The 16,545-nt window shown below is 43.7% G+C and overlaps 2 protein-coding genes across 2 annotated transcripts in view; one reads left to right on the forward strand and one right to left on the reverse strand.

Moving 5' to 3' along the window:
- Nucleotides 1–749: 749 nt before the first annotated feature.
- LOC311007073 (uncharacterized protein) lies at nt 750–11,401 on the forward strand. Its single transcript, XM_084000160.1, has 6 exons — nt 750–913; nt 2,297–2,739; nt 6,241–6,380; nt 8,536–8,770; nt 8,863–8,972; nt 10,101–11,401. The coding sequence occupies exons 2-6, from the start codon at nt 2,318–2,320 to the stop codon at nt 11,030–11,032; spliced, it is 1,839 nt and encodes a 612-aa protein (XP_083856286.1). The 5' UTR covers nt 750–913; nt 2,297–2,317; the 3' UTR covers nt 11,033–11,401.
- Nucleotides 11,402–14,944: 3,543 nt separating this feature from the next.
- Nucleotides 14,945–16,545, reverse strand: part of tab2 (TGF-beta activated kinase 1 (MAP3K7) binding protein 2) — a gene marked incomplete at its 3' end in the record, with an annotated part of 42,806 nt that continues 41,205 nt past the window's right edge. Inside the window, exons 6-7 of the mRNA XM_084001129.1 lie at nt 16,396–16,491; nt 14,945–15,084 (exon numbers count right to left, since the gene is read on the reverse strand). Of these exons, the coding sequence (XP_083857255.1) occupies nt 14,945–15,084; nt 16,396–16,491 (236 nt within the window). The remainder of the gene's footprint in view (nt 15,085–16,395; nt 16,492–16,545) is intronic.

The raw sequence follows: 16,545 nt of genomic DNA on the forward strand, positions 1-16,545 counted from the left end.
TTTGTCACTGACCTGTGTCATAAACATCATTACAAATTGACCACTAATTCACACATTCAACTAGACACCGTGTTGGGATCGGTTCACACCAGCCATGACTCAGCATCTTGCGGCTCGTGAGCACTCAGGCCTTGCGTCAGGCCATGCCCGTTTTGATCTTAATCACACACACATTCAGTGATTGTGTCTATCAGGGCAATAACATCTGACCACAGATGGACAGACTACGCCCCTGTGATGGCTTTCACTAAACAAGTGTGTCACAAAGGTGACATGATCTTCCCACCAGATTTTAAGTCAAAACAAGAAAACTGCCAGAAAAGTCTTGTTTGGTGTTGGTTTGTTGGTGTTGGACAGAGCCAGGGTAGCTGTTTCCACCTGCTGCAGCTTCATGTTCAACAAACATATACAGTATGAAGAGGGTATCAATCATATGATCCACCCTCTCTCTAGAGTAAATAAACATAATTATCTAATAATATAGTAATACATATTTTTTAAAGCTCTTTGATAAAACGTCTCAATGACTAATACAACTTCGACCTGTGTAAAGCCTTGCAGGGCTCCTGGTGCTCCACACTGCTTTGTCAGACACATTCAGTCAGCATTTATTTAGGACACCAGGGAGAGCTCAAGTCAGGGAAAATAAATCCCACAGATCCCAGATCAGCCCTCACCACTGACAAGGAAGTAACGATCACAAATACACAGCGTATTCTCTTCCTTGCGCTCAGAGTGACTTTGGTTTCTGTACAGCGAACACTCACTTCCTCCTGTGAGTAATAAGAGCGGCTTCACACAGAGAGAGAGGCTGACTGACGGAGAGCTCTCTCTCTCTCACACACACACACACTCTCTCACAGACACACAGAGAGAGGAGGACTCATGCTCCGGTCCACGGCTTACTGAATGTGTAAGTACCAACTAAGACAGATCATTTCAGTTGTACAGCAATGTAACTCTGTTTGTGTTTGGATGTGAATCCTCAGCCAGAGCCCACCGATAGAAGTCTGGTCTTGTTTGGACTCGTCATGTTTCAGAGCATGAGAGACAAGTGTGAGGGACAGGCAGTGTGGTAACTTGTGTTCAGCACTGCAAAGAGCAAAGGTTGCTGGTGGAGGAGGTTTGGACATGTGAGACAAACAAACAGATAATAACATAACAGCTTTGTTTTTGGAAGAAAAAAAAGAGATGAGTCTGAGGTACAGAATATAGATTAAGTGTACGTCAACACAGCCACAAAGGATGTGGTTTGCTGCAGGTTGTAGCAAGCCTAACACTCAGCCAAGCCCCTGTGCAGAGGGAGGAGGGAATGTAATGACTGTTTAATTCTTATGGTTTCAATGGGGAAAAGAAACACAGACATAGTTATCACATTTTTTGTTCGTTTTCCTCATTCTCCAGATGTCAGAGCTGACACATCAAAAGATTGAGATGATAATCAGTCCAGCTGTCAAGATAAGAAATAAAAAAAAAACTGTCCTACCTGAAAGATGATGCAAAGAATGATGGACATGTTTTGTATGTTTTATTTATAGGTGTTTGTGTTAACTTTGAAATTGACACAACTGCATTTCCTTGTCAGTAAGGCTGAGTGGCTTGCAGGAATGATTTGTGCCCAAGTTTAGCTCTTGTATCCACGTTTGAATGAAGATTTCCCTGAAGTGCTGCACTGTCAGAGCAGCTTTAGCTGTAGGAGGGAAAAGTGGAAAAAAGAAAAAAAAAAGTTGGTTGAGTCATTCAACAGTTTTCACCCTCTGGTGCATCAGTGTGATCTCTCTCTCTCTCTCTCTCTCTCTCTCTCTCTCTCTCTCTCTCTCTCTCTCTCTGTTTGGCATAAGAAATTCAGGGGTTTTCCAGAAAGTGCAATAAAAACCAGTGGAATGGGGTGAGGCTGTGAACATTAATACCCACTCACTCTCATTCACATCAGCTCATTTCATTCATGTTTGTTTTGGTAACTGACCTCAGTGACACCGGTGTTAGGGCCTAAAATTAGAGCAGAGACCCTCAGCTTCCTCCTTCACTCTGACTGACAGGGGCTTTCTTAACCAGCGTGACGTCAGCCGGTGTTTGCGCTTGCGTTGGCAGTCATGAGTTTGCGGTGAGCAGCAAAGCAGATTCAGCGCGCGCCAAACCACAAGCGTTTGTCCGAAACCCCCCTGTGAGACCGCAGCGGCGCTTCCTGTGTTTACACTGACTGAGGTCGCTGTCCTCCTGTCCCCCCCTCCCCTCCCCTCCCCTCTTCTCTTCTCCTCCTCCTCCTGACACCTGTCAACTGTTCCAAAACACACAGGCTGTCGCCGTGGAGACGCCGATGAGCCACGATAAGGAGGCGGAGAGGATTCCCCAGACGCGCAGAGCTGAGAGGACGCAGGACAGGGAGGACAGGGAGGACAGGGACCCCGCAGCATCCAGCATGGACCAGCAGCAGCAGCAGCAGCACGCCAAGGTGGAGCGCTTCCTCAAGTTAGGATACTCCCACAGTGACATCCTGAGGGTGCTGGACAGCCTCCGCCACGACGCCCAGACCAACGACATCCTGGAGGAGCTGATCAAGACCTGCCACACTCGCACTTACAACGACAAAAGTATTCCCGACAGCAGCCCCAAACTGGTGCCCAGAGGCTGCAGCCCCGCGCCCAGCCAGCCCAGACCCGGACCCGGACCCGGACCGGACAGGGAGCCAGCTGCTGCCTTCAGACCAGTGGTTATAGATGGAAGCAACGTGGCCATGAGGTGAGTCCAGTCTCTGTCCAGCTGCAGGGGGAGGAGATGTGCTGAGCTTTTAGTCCAGTATTTGTTACTACTTATTAAAGTTGCAGCATTTCAATCCAGTAAAGATGGAGCTAAATAACTACTTTATATGTTGTTATAATTAAATTCATATTGAAATGTTGATTTTAAATGTTAAATCTCCATAGTATTTATAGCTCCTATACAGTGGGGGAAATAAGTAAGCTATTTGATCCCCTGCTGATTTTTGCCCTTATTTCAATTGATCCAATTTTATTTATAACCTTAATATGATGATATAATTTCTAGGTGTTTTGTTGATATTGTGTCTCTTTCTGTTAGAAATAAACTTACCATAAAAACTATAGACCTTACAAAATCAGCAAGGGATCAAAAACTTATTTTCCCCACTGTCTGTCTATGTCTGTAGATCTATAAAGAAACACTGTCTTTAAGTTCAGCTCTTGAGAAAATGTTTCCACTAACTTTCCACCTCAACTGGCAAACCTCATCATCGATACCTCAGGCCTACATACAAAGAGGTGAAATTTGATCAAAATATGTTTTTGTACCTCATTGTCTCCATTTGTGTCAAATCCTGTTTCGGTTCACAGATGTGATCACTTCCTCTTTAAACATGTGGGAACTGAAAACATGATGTGCGGCTGGATTCTTCTTTATTTTTTTGGTCGATAGCAAGCTGTCCAGAGAACAAAATGACACGTTTATTTCATTGTGACATCAGATTGAAGCTGCTGACACTCGTGTTTGTGTGACTTTTGTGAAACAGTCCTGAAATGAAGTTGCTAGCTCATGTGACTTTAAGTTTATGTGGCCTGCGTTGGGAGAACAAGGAAGTTCTTACAGCTAAAATGTGTTCAAACAAAAACCTGTGTGAGCAGGTGGAGTGCCTGATATTAGTTCAAAGGGGAAAACAAGGGCAATGTTTTCATGATACAAATTCCTGTAAGGACCTAATTTACTTGAAAGAGGAAGAGAGAAGCCTATTTACTGTCACACCTTTGTTCCCAGGTGAGGCGGTGTAGGAGTAATTCAGCTTCAGGGGTGGGGGAGACTCTGTGAACGTGACAGGCAGCTCGTTCCTTTTCACCTGAGTGTCTAACATGAATAACCGTCACCTTTGTATTTCTTTATCAGGCTCTTAAGGCAGCACTCCACTGCGATAATGGAGTTTAAAAAGGTTTAAAATAAAGTCAAACTCAAAGCAGCAGAGGCCAAGATCCTGCTTTTCCCACAATGCAATTTTTGTATTTGTTTTGCTCTTCTGCCTTAACCAAGATTATACAGATACAGATTATCTCCCTACTGTCATAATCTGTTAGTCAGGCTGTTTTCACATAAACTCAACACAACTAATACATCAACTTCGACATCTGAATCTGTCGTCATCCAACATATATTACATGCCATGCATATTTATCTGTCACATTCTAGTGACTGTGCAGAACGAGGCTTTACAATAGCTTAAAGAATAACAAAAGCTTAAAGCTGCACCCTTTTTTTCTATTAATATGGCTAAAATGACTGTGTGATGTGGAAGGTGTTGCTTGTAGAGAATGAGCACCTCACTCACTCTACAGTCCCACTCAACTTTACTCTGTGTTTTTTTTAGCCTCCTTTTTGTATTGTTTTGCAATAAGTAAGCTAAAGATAGCGACACTTCCCCAGGATCCAAAACAGAAGAGTGTACTTTGAACTTAAACACAACAAATCCATGCAGTCGTTCTACGCAGCCTATTGTTTTCTAATACTATATTCATATATCATATTCATATCCTTAAATTAATACAGCTGCTGCTTTAATCTAGCCATACCTGAGTGAAGTAGATCATCTACACAGTTGGTCATTTTATTCAGAGGCAGATATTTAACATTTCAAATATTTAACTGCCAATCTTAATAAAATTGTGATACATTATCTCTTCTTGACTGCAGGACAGTTATAACCAATTCCATAACCAGTTTGATATAAGCTGGCTGCAAACAAGTGCTTGGCTCTCAAATCAGCACGTGTGAATTATCCAGGAAGTAGCTATCACATGCTAGTAAAAGCAAAGTTATGCAGGCAGATAGATTTACTCAGAATCCATAAAGTCTCTCGTGCCAGGCCTTGTCTTTGCTAGCTGTTGTATGCAAAGTGTCTCACCACTTCCTGCTGACAGAGAGAGGGGGATGCCCCACGCGCATGTGCAGGTCGTCTCCTCCTGCAAGCAAAACAATCCAGTTTGCTTGCAAGGAGGAAGAAAGTACCTGAGTTTTACGACAGGTTCAGGGTTTCATATCACAGCCGTTTGTCAGGTGAACTTGTGAGAGGAAGATCAGACTTACCTCCTGATACATGATACACCGAGTGAAAGTGAGTGATCATAATGTTGTAGGTTCTTTGTATGGACAATTTCATCTGATACAGTATGAACAGTTGAGGTGACGATTAGGTTTTGGCATGCTCAACAATGACACCAACATACTAACTAAGTTATTTAACATGACATCAGTTCATTAATGCAGATTTACATAAAGTCTGCTTTGCTCATAATACATAGGCAGACAGATACATGGACCCTGTTTACATCCAGGATGCTGTTGCTAATGTAAGATCAACAACTCCTCCAACCTGAGCAACCATATGGGTCGTCTTTTTTTACTACTACTACTACTAATACTAACCATAACAGTGTCTCTTGAAATAGCGCCCACACCTGAACCTCGGTTGTCATGGTCACAGTGATAAACATGCACCAACAGCAGCAGCTTACTTGCTTTTGTAAAAAAAAAAAAAAAAAAAAGGGTATGCTGCCGGAAAAGGCCATGATTTGTGTTAAAATGAACACTTCCTCAGCTGTACTACTTTGCTCATGTTTTGCATCACGATCACGACACAAACACAATGCTGTCGTGTGTCGCATTGTTCAGTCCACCACAAGCTCCTCATGACTTCGTCACTGTGCATTTTCCTTTTGCTCGTCTCATAATAATTATGTCTCCTAGCAACAAATGGTTCTTAACAACCTGCTGCACGGGCCATCTCTATTGGCTTGTTTTTCACAGGACACACCAGAGTGTTGTGTGCATGTGTCTGCTCTCCGAGCTGCGAGGAACATTGAAATGACAGTAAACCTTTCTGACCTGCTGCCAAACCAAACAATCTTAATTTCCTGTGAGAACTATTCGGAGGCTCATGTGTGAAACTTTACTCACTTTCTCGATTTCCAAACGTCAAACAGTTTTTCCAAAGCGCAATCATTTACAGTAAAAACATTTTCAGCTTCACAATTAACAGCCAGACTGAGATCTGTGTCAGCTCACTCATCTCTGGGCTTTTGCAACTGTGTTTTACACAACTCTGATCGCAGGCCTTGCAACACCGTTCATTTCCCGAAAAACAGATGAGTCTATGTGTGTCTGTGTCTATAATGTGCACAGAAACACAAAAGAAGAAGTTTTTTTTTTTGTTGTTGACTCTGTTCTTCTGTGTCTTTGTAGCCATGGGGACAAGAAGGTGTTTTCGTGCCAGGGCCTCCAGCTGGCAGTGAACTGGTTTTGGGACAAAGGGCTGCGCGACATCACGGTGTTTGTTCCCCTGTGGAGGAAGGAACAGCCGCGACCAGACGCACCCATCACAGGTACTGAGCCGAAAGGCAGCCTCCTCCTCTCATTCTGACAGCCTGAGCTCAGGATCGAGGGAATTGCCACCGTGATGTTATTTTGTTGGCGTGGGGCGTGCACATATCTTCCGTTCAGACTGACCTCACCCAACTGTCGCGTCACGGTGTGTTTTAACACGGCTGCAGGTGTTTGCCGGCCACGGAAGCAACCTTTTAATCGCACGGTGTCTTGCCAAATCAGGATGAACCAGACCGTAATCCACGTTGAGACACAAACTGACAATAAGTCTCATGAGTCAGTGAAATCCATCACTTGATGATTGATCCAAGCTTCCTTATAAAAGCTTGTCAAGCAGCTTTCGGCCTTAGACTGCTGCGGGTTTGTGATTCATTCATTGCTTTAAGTTTAGTTCATTTTCACACTGTTTCCTCCATCCAGTTGACAAACAACAACACCAGTGTTCCTGTTGTGTGATGCTCCACTCGCAGGTGCACTGAGGGGAAAAAGTCTGACAGGAAATGAAACATTTGATAGTGAGATAAACCGACAGATTCATTTGTATAAACTGAGGAAAAAGTCGAAGCTGCACCACGGAGTGTCTTTCATACAACATGTTGAGACAGCAGCTACATTTACTGGAAATATCTAAACTAGGATTTCTTATCAGCAAAATGGAAATCAAGGAAATAATAAAAGAACATTGTGTTGTGTTTATAACCGTCCTGGCATGTTAAAGTCAGCCCTGATGTTATCCTCATCCTGTTTGGCAGCTGTTCACCAGCTTCGATTGACAGCAGCCAATCGACTTCTCCTGGTTGCTCTGTGTAAAAAAAAAAAAAAAAGTAGCAAACAGACTGTGGAAACAAGTGCCTCTAACAATGAAGAAGTGTAGCCAACTTAACTGAACTTCAGCACGTTCTTCATGCCGGGGCATGTCAGCTAAAAATAGTCACTTTTCTAAAAGCAGTACGAGGTGTTCACGAGGAGCCATGATCGGTGCCAAGATCCAGATCTTTTATGATTAACGCTATCAAAACACTGAGACCGTGACGTGCAGGTCATCTGCCCCCATAAACGCCTGTGGAATATCAAGCCTATTTCCTTCTACGCTTGAATCCACCACTCGCCTCAGGGTGCAGTGATGGAAGGGAACGGGCATCTGTGCACATGTTCAGGTTGAACTACGCCGCCTGGCAAAAGTTTGGACACACCTTCTCATTTGATGGTTTTTCTTTATTTTCATTACTTTCTACATTGTAGATTCATACTGAAGACATCGAAACTATGAAGGAACACATATGATTTACATGAGTTATGTACTAAACAAAAAAGTGTTAAAGTAAATGTTTTATATTTTAGATTCTTCAAAGTACTTTGTACACTCTTGACTTTTTCTCATGAGCTTCATGAGGTTGTCACCTGAAATGGTTTTCCAACAGTCTTGAAGTCTTGGGTTCCCAGAGGTGCTGATGAGCACTTGTTGGCTGTTTTGCCTTCACTCTGTGGTCCAACTCATCCCAAACCATCTCAATTGGGTTTAGGTCATTAAACTTTTGTGTTCACTTCATAAGTCCATGTGTTTTTATGTCTTCAGTATGAATCTACAATGTAGAAAGAACATTGAATGAAGAGGAGTTTCCAAACTGGCTGACTGGTAGTGTGAGTGCAGCTAAAAAAAGGAGTTGTTGGATTGTGTATTTGATGAATTTGATGAAGAAAACCAAGAAATCCCATTAGCCTCCGTAGCATAGCTCTGAGCAGCTCGCGGCTCTGCTCCGCCGTTCTAAAAATAGCTTGCACCGACAATTAAAGGTAACGAACCTAACCTACTGCTATGACTATAGGGATTATGGCAATGGACCAATTTGCCAAAATGGTGAACTATCCCTTTAAAATGAGCTCTGCTAAAGAACAAGGTGATTGTTGTGGCAAGAGAAAAAACTCATAACACTACTGGATCAGCTGAGGCAGCACATTTTCAGAATGAATGAAGAGCGAAAGATGGAGTTTGAGTATAAATAAATATGAGGCTGAAGTAACTGTGATTTGTTTCTGTATTAAAACAGACCAGGGTCTTTGCCCAAGTGGAGCCTAAAGACCACAAGCATCAACATAATTGTGACTTGTATCGACTAGATAAGTAACAACAACATCTTCTCATGTCACTTGCAGATCAACACATCCTCCACCAGCTGGAGAAGGGGAAGATCCTGGTGTACACACCGTCTCGCTGTGTAAACGGGAAGAGGGTGGTGTGCTACGACGACAGGTACATTGTCAAGCTGGCGTTCGACGTGGATGGCATCATCGTGTCCAACGACAACTACCGTGACCTCCAGACGGAGAACGCCCAGTGGAAGAAGTTCATCGAGGAGAGGCTGCTGATGTATACCTTCGCCAACGACAAGTAAGCGCCCGCAGGAAAATGAAATGAAAGACACAACAACATTTTTATGTCACTTTCTTTTGATTCTGAACCGTGTATCTCTGCTTTGTCAGGTTCATGCCTCCGGACGACCCTCTGGGCAGAAACGGACCCACCATCAATGATTTTCTGCGGAGAAAGCCCTGGACCACAGCAGACAACAAGCTGCAGCACTGTCCATACGGTTAGTTCACGTTTCACTGTCCTCAGAACAACAGAGAACTCTGCTCACGTTACACTTCCTCGTTCCCCCCTCTGTCAGACAACAGAAACCTGGAACGGATAACTAGGAGTAGAGAGGGTGTGACAAGAACTGAAAAAAACAAAAGTTGTTTACTGCTTTATAGATGGTTAGATAAATAAGAACAAGTCAAGCACATTAAACAGAAATGCACTGCTGAAATAACTGCAGCTCTGGCTGTCATGGCCTGCAGGGAGCGCTACAGCTACGCTTCTTTGTCCGTCAATCATTTTCTTACAAGCAGCCGGTTAAGGATGTCAACTTGTGCTCACTTTTACACGTATGACACAAACACTCAGGTTTTTTCTGTGAAGTTTCTCTGCAGACATCTGTTAAAACCCTCAGCTATGATTCACATTGTGTTGATCATGGTTATCGCAAATAAGAAGTGGAAAAAAAAACTGTCTCTTATCTTCTGACTTCCTGATTTGAAAACAGCAGGGAGACGCATATTTGAGACTTAGTCAGAGCAGTGCGTAGTTAGCATCTTCTATTTCTTCAAGTTGTTTGTTACAGTAGCTTGTAACTGGCTGATACAGCGTTAGTGGTTGCGCTAATGCAAACTCTCACTCTAAGTACTGACAAAGTTTCATGTTTATTTAGCCCCGTCCTCATCCTCAAAAGTTATCAGGATTGGTTTCTTTAGGGTTGTGATGAATCCCTGGCTGTACACGCCCTTTTCCTCATGAACTTGAAGGAAAAGCAGAAGTGCAGGAAACAGTGTGTTTTTTAAGATTATCCAATTGGTTTAGAACAAACATTTCACAAGACTGAAATGTTTGCAACACACCAGGGGAATAAAAAAAAGTCCCCAAACTCACATCAGGGTGGAATTTTTTAGAAAGACATATAGAAGCTGTGAGGAAATATCTGGCCTCGCCCTTTATCTCTTTGTCAACCAATTAAAAAAACAAAAAACAAAACAATGATTTCGACAGTAGCAGTTTTAGAAGGAACATTTTCATTTATGTCTCCTAAAGCAAAAATGTGTTTACAGTGGTGCAGCAAACACACATGTGGTGCTCATGTTTCAAAAGCCTGTAATAATAACCCCTAATTTCATTTTTCCAGGAAAGAAGTGCACTTATGGAGTAAAGTGCAAGTTCTACCACCCAGAGCGGGCCAACCAATCCCAGCTGCCCGTGGCCGATGAGCTGAGGGCGCAGAGAGACAGAGCCAAGAACTTCTCGCCCACGCCGAGCCTGCAGGACACACACCTGGGCCCCACCATGTACCAGCCGGAGCTCAGGTACATCTCGTCCACCCCTCCGCCCTCGAGCGTCGAGGACCAGTCCCACAGAGCGTCGCCCAGCGAGCAGTTCCTCTACCAGAGAGACTCCAGCAGCCCGAGGAGCCAACCCAACACCAGCCTGCACCACTGTCCCAGCCCGGACGTGGACGAGGCCTTCAGCTCCATGGAGAGCTCCATGTCCCGGCTGTACATCCAAGACATACCCTACAGCATGGACGGCCCTTCCCACAGCTACAGCAGCGGGGTGGCCAGCTACAGTCTGTCCCACGAAGACTACTCCCGCTTAGGGTCGTACGGCAGCGGCACGCAGAGCCGCCACTCTCTGAGCAGAGAGGGTTACTACCCCCAGCAAAACTGCCAGTGCAAGTGTGGTCACCAGCAGGCCAGGGTGCCACACCCCCACCACCACCACTCAGCCTGGACCTCCTGCCCGGCTCTGCCCCCGCAAAACGGAGAGTATCCCAGCCACGATTCGCATAATTCGAAGCCGCGCTTCAGGCATGTCTCCAGCAGACACAGCCACAGCTTGCCCAGAGACCCATGGGCGCACAGCAGCCACCCGGACGCCAGGCAGAGCAGCCGGGCCAGCAGCCCGTCCAGCGAGCAGAGGAAGGCCCAGAGGAGCCAGCTGAGCACGCTCTTCCCCCAGAGCACAGTGGAGCAGGTCATGAATGTATACCCAGATGTGTCAGACACATCCGAACTGATCGCTCTCATCCAGAGCTACAGGACCAGCCACATCTCCTTCTAGAGAAGACAAGACTGACACCGAGCCCCCATGGGAATCAGAGAGTTTCTCCTCTTCCTAAAGTGACTGTGAATTTATATGATATTGAATCATACTAACATGAACTCAATTCCGAATGTATTCTTTATTCCAAGCATTAAAATGTGACTCAATCTTATGAAGTCATGGAAAGGTAGCAGACTGAATGCTACTTCTTTATCCCAGTGTAAAAGTGCAATGCACTGCCACCTTACATGCTACTTATTGTAGCACTGACAAATGTCTCAAAGCAGCATGTGTTGTTTGTTCTCATGTTGCCTCAAAGTGAGGAATGATATTGTCTATACTTCTGTAAAGAAAGTCATTGACCTGTTTCTGATGTGCTGTTTTCTAGACGCGTGTTTCTTTATTTCTGTGCCAATGAAATAAAAGCACTCAATTCATCTTTGGGTCTGTGTTTAACACTATATATAACATACAAAGTGGAGTTAGTGGAGGGACATCACAAACACACTGTACTTTGTGGAGCACATGTCATGGAGGTGTAGTCCTAACCACAGGACCACCTACGGACCTCTGCAGCTTGTCCTCCATCTGTGTCTGAATCAAGACATCTGATAACTAAATATGGGATGAACCTGTCCACTAACAACTGGGCATTGAACAAGTGCGAGAAAGGCTCATCATGTTTTACAGGTCATGTGTTGTCACATTGATGAAGATGTTATAAACTATGTATCCCTTTAACAAAGCCTGTTTTTTATGGCAGGGGCTGTTAGTTAAACTTAAAGGAAAAGTTAAAATTTTTCCCTCTTACATCCAATAAGTTCAACAAATAAATACACACATTTAGTTCTGATTTTCCTCACGTTTCTGAAGAGACGAGCATCTGCGTGTCGACTGGTCCAGAGTTATATCTTGACCCGCTTCATTAAAACACTGATGGTTGAACTACACCACCCAGAGAATGGTATCATGCATTGGTTCATAGATGCACTTTTTCAATGACTCATCTGATGAACACTTACAGAGTGTCCCTTACACTCTTCTTTAAAAAAAAAATATTTCTATTCAGTATACAAACAATATAGAAGCATACTGAATATGGAATAGGAATGTATAGTGTTTGTTCTTTTTATAGTAAGAACATCCCCCAGGCCCTCATCAAGCACGATGTATATTCTCGCCAAAACGGGCCTTCAGGACACACACCTCTGCCCCACTCTGTACCAGCCGGAGCGCCGGTACATCTTGTCCACCCCTCCACCCACAAGAGTTACACAGAGCGTTGCCCAGTGAGCTCCAAGTCCAGGCTCTACATCGAAGACCCTAATGAACATTAGGAGTAAATAAAGGGGAAAATATCTATAGGAAGACATAAATAACTGAAAAGAAGACAGTAAAAGACAATTGGACAGACAGGGAGGGAGGGAAGGTGGGAGTTGGCAGCCGGTCGCAGTGCAAAGTCTCCATGCAGATGTGGTTTGTTTGTGAGCAGTTAAATACTGCTGTGAGGAGACGATCTTCATCTCTAATATGCAGTGTGGTCCTTTCATTTCTTAAGATCTGTGTGTCTGGTGTTTTGAACTGGTTGTATGAAGAGCTGGGCACATGAAGCTGCTGCTGCTGCTGTGGGATCTTATTTCCATGTGCTGACAAAACAGCCTCTACTGAGTTCTATGTTGCGTTCTACTGCCATCTAGTGACGGCTCTGGGGGAAGCATCACGAAGACAACGAGCACATTCAGAATAGATTCTTTTTTTTTTATTATTTAACAAATAACTTATCTGTTACAAAGACAGTTTACCCAGCTAAAATCAAAAAAAAAAAAAAAAAAAATCAAAGAAAAAAAGAAAAAATCAAAAAAAAAAAAAAGGAAACAAAAAAAACGTTAGATATCCAAATTCTTTTTTTCTTTTTTTTCATTTATTAAAACATGAATAAACTGCCTCTTCACACCAAGGTGCAGATAAAGCTGAAAACTGGTATCTTTGGCTTGGAAAAAGGAAGAAGTATGGTGTAAGTGCTTAAGAGACAATAATTCATCTTCTACTTTTTAAATGGGTTGATACAATAAGAAGGGCTTGGGTTTAAAAATGGCACTTGGATGTGACAAAATAGATTATCAATACAAATTCAATAGTTCTAAAGGCACTAATGCAAGGCAACATTTCACAAATGTGGAAAAACAAAACAAAGTAACTACTCCACAGTTAAAGTAAGTTAATGACAATAAGTAAACTTTAGAAACACCCTCGTCAATAAAAGCTTAGGAGGATGAACTGAGCCAAATAAAAGTAAGAGTTTACAGTCGTGGACGTGTTTGTCGTGTTGTGGTTACATTTGGATAAAACAGGAGGTTTTGGATTTGTATTTGTTGGCTTTTGTTTTGGTGTTTGCCTTGGCTGCTTCTGAAATATTGTAACAATTCTGACCTGTTGCATTTAAGGCACGACAGGGACCGTGTGTGTATTTCTGCATCATAGGAACACTTTAAACAGAAACAAATTCACTTTGATCTTTGGACCTCACAAAAAACTCTTAATCCAGTCAGCTCCTCCAGGAGCGGTAAGATCCTGATTGTACTGGAAACTGTCTCTTTGCATCGAGGTGGACTTTCCCCAAACGTTAAACCTACATTCCAGTTGTCAGATAAGATGGCAGTTTGTAATTTTTCTTTTTGACCCCTTCCCTGCCCCAACAGACCCGAAAAATATTTGGTGTCCTAAAACAAAACAAAACAAAAAAAAACTAAACTTAAAAAAAAAAAGAAAAAAAAAAGACTCCTCCATCGCCTTCCACTTTGCTGCATCTGCAGATCGTACACAGGAAACTCAGCAATTACACAAGCGATGAACGGACCTGGCAGACGTAGCTTCATGATGACTGCTCTGCTCCTCTCCTTCTGCAAGGCTTCAACTCTCACAGATATCAAGTAAAAAGCTTAAAAAGGGAGCATGGTGCTTATTTGTTTGAAAGAGGGAAACAAAACAAGACAAAAAGTTAATAAAGTCTATAAAGCTATACTTACAGGAAATACAAGTGATTCATAGTGTGAGGAAGAAGGCTTTTAAGGCACATTCTAAAATTATGTACAGTAAAAAGCTCAAGGGGAGTTTCTGCCTCAGTGTACTGTACACAAAGCATGCAACTTAGTTTCTTTTTTCATTAACTCATGATTGAAGAGAAAAAGAAGGGATACTGAAGGGGGAGGACAAGAGGCACGTTTGATTCCCCCCTTTTAACATCCTCTAGAAACAGCAAACAAACTTTTAAGTCCATGAGTAGTCTGTTAGTTTTCCCTTCAGATGGAGAACAGCGGCTGAGCACAGTTCCCGATCCCCCGGTCACACCACCACACAGGAAGAAAAACTAATTCATCAATTCAGCAAAAGCCCCATTGGCACCTGTGTTGTGTTGTGTGTGTGTGTGTGTGTGTGTGTGTGTATATGTGTGTATGTGTGTGTATATGTGTGTGTCTGTGCCATCACACTGCAGGGCCACACTCGTAATACTGTAAGTGGGAGCAGCGAGGTATCCCCAGGGGTAAAGTGTCACCCATCGAGCAGAAAAAGGGGGAATTGACCCCACACAATCTGAGTCTCTAAGGTGAGGTATCATCTGACTCTGTCAGCCTTTAGGAAGAAACACGAGTTGTAAACACTATCCAGTCAAGCCTTCAGTGGACAGCATTGTACAAACCTTAGAGAGGAAAGAGAAACGACAAGAATCCCACCCCCCGAAGGAAAAACAAAAACAAAAAACGGAGGAAAAAAAAAAAAAAAAAGGAAAACCGGCCGCACCATGCTACGACTACGCCCCATCCCAGTTTTCATACACATAGGGAAGAAGGAACAGAGAGGGCCCTTTTCTATTCTACTCTGGTAGGCGGCAGGCGGGCAGAGGAGGAGGCGGCGCGTCACAGCCTGGTTGGCTCAGAAGTGCCGCGGGAACTCGCACTGTTCACAGCGGTTGAGGGCGGGATGGTTGAGGAAGGTGCAGGCTGTGCAGCTCCACTGCGTCCCTTCATCCTCCTCCTGGTCTGCAATGGGCTTCACAATCTTACTGCCCGGGTCTGTGACAACGACAAGGACAGCTTGGTCAGTGCAGGACATGACAACGGAGCAGAGGTACATGCTCATCCATCACATGATTTAACGTGGGGACATCAAAACTGTGAACGGTGCATAACTTTGTGCGTGCTTACATGTGCTGCAGTTATCTGAGTATAAGGTTAACACACAACCTGGAGGTGTATTTTAGGTGGAAGGAGTGATGCACGTCTGCTTGGAAATGGCTCTGACAAGTCCAGAGTGCATGAACATGACACACAGGAAAAAGCTCTGCTGTTCTACCAACACACTGCACTGTTGCTACTACACAGCATCTGAACATTAACTGTAGAGGGTGACTAAAGGATATGTGTGATCCACAAATGTCTCTAAACGTTGCTCTGAAACAATGGCCTCCTCAGTCTTCACACTCATTATGTGGTCCGCAGTTCTCTGGCCCAACTAAAGGCCCACTGGCTCCTCGTGCGGTGCGGTTTGTTCCATGGCTACATCCCTGGATGTCACTGTATCACATGTTACTATTAAGGCTAGATAGCTACTGTTGGTTAATGTGACGATTGGTTGCACCACATGGCGTCCTGTCCCCATCAGATCAGACCTTCAAGGGGCTTTCATTACATAATTCAGTTCCAAACTGACTTCATACCTGATCTACTTACCCCTGGCCAGCCTGTAGTTATAACCTTATCCCCCTGTTATTACACATGACACGTGGAAACTGAATCATTTCTTCTGATTACCACATTTCAGTCAGTGTTTTGTGATCTGCTTATTGCAATAACAATGAAAAAACAATCTATCAGAGAGCCCTGCTCCAGGGCTCTTGGTGGAAACTGTTAGGTCTCAGTAAATGATAGTATAAACAGAAGGGTCAGACCTGCTCTCTTTGAAAAGTGCCTGTAACTCCACACTGATCTCAGACCTGTTGTTTCTTATTGCATGATAACATTTTAACCACCACATGTCACTGGTCAAGCCACCATGTTTCCCAGTGCCTCCACCCTGCTGACTGGTTCACCAAGTTAACCCTAAAACATGCAACAGCCCCGGCACAGTCCTCCATGTCACCGAGTACTGAGAGGACCGAGCACAAGCAAACAGACAATAAGACTAAAGTGGGTGTGATACAAGGAAACAAACAGAAGAATGGGACATAAAGGCAGACTGCTCCTTCCTTACAGGGCTGGGGCTGTAAACATGGCTTCAGTAGCAACAGGTATTATGTGTTGTAGTTAATTATACACTTGGAATAAGACAAATAATAAACAGGAATGTTTACACAACAAAGTGAGGACAGCCTTTTCTAAACTTACCAATAGATAAAGTACCTTTGGGTTTGGGTGGGACGGGACCGAGGAATCCAATGTTGTCGTAAAAATTATGGATTGCACTGGGATTAAAGTGTGGTCCTGTAAACAGACGGAAGGTTTACTTCACATGAAATCATCAACTCTTATTGGACA

This window comes from Trachurus trachurus (genome assembly GCF_905171665.1).
Source record: "Trachurus trachurus genome assembly, chromosome: 24".
NCBI lineage: Eukaryota > Metazoa > Chordata > Actinopteri > Carangiformes > Carangidae > Trachurus > Trachurus trachurus.

Coding starts and splice junctions, on each gene's coding strand:
- LOC311007073 (XM_084000160.1), top strand. CDS start 2,318: ATGAGCCACGATAAGGAGGCGGAGAGGATTCCCCAGACGCGCAGAGCT. Junction 6,381..8,535: donor ACCAGACGCACCCATCACAG/GTACTGAGCCGA, acceptor TGTCACTTGCAG/ATCAACACATCCTCCACCAG. Junction 8,973..10,100: donor GCTGCAGCACTGTCCATACG/GTTAGTTCACGT, acceptor TCATTTTTCCAG/GAAAGAAGTGCACTTATGGA.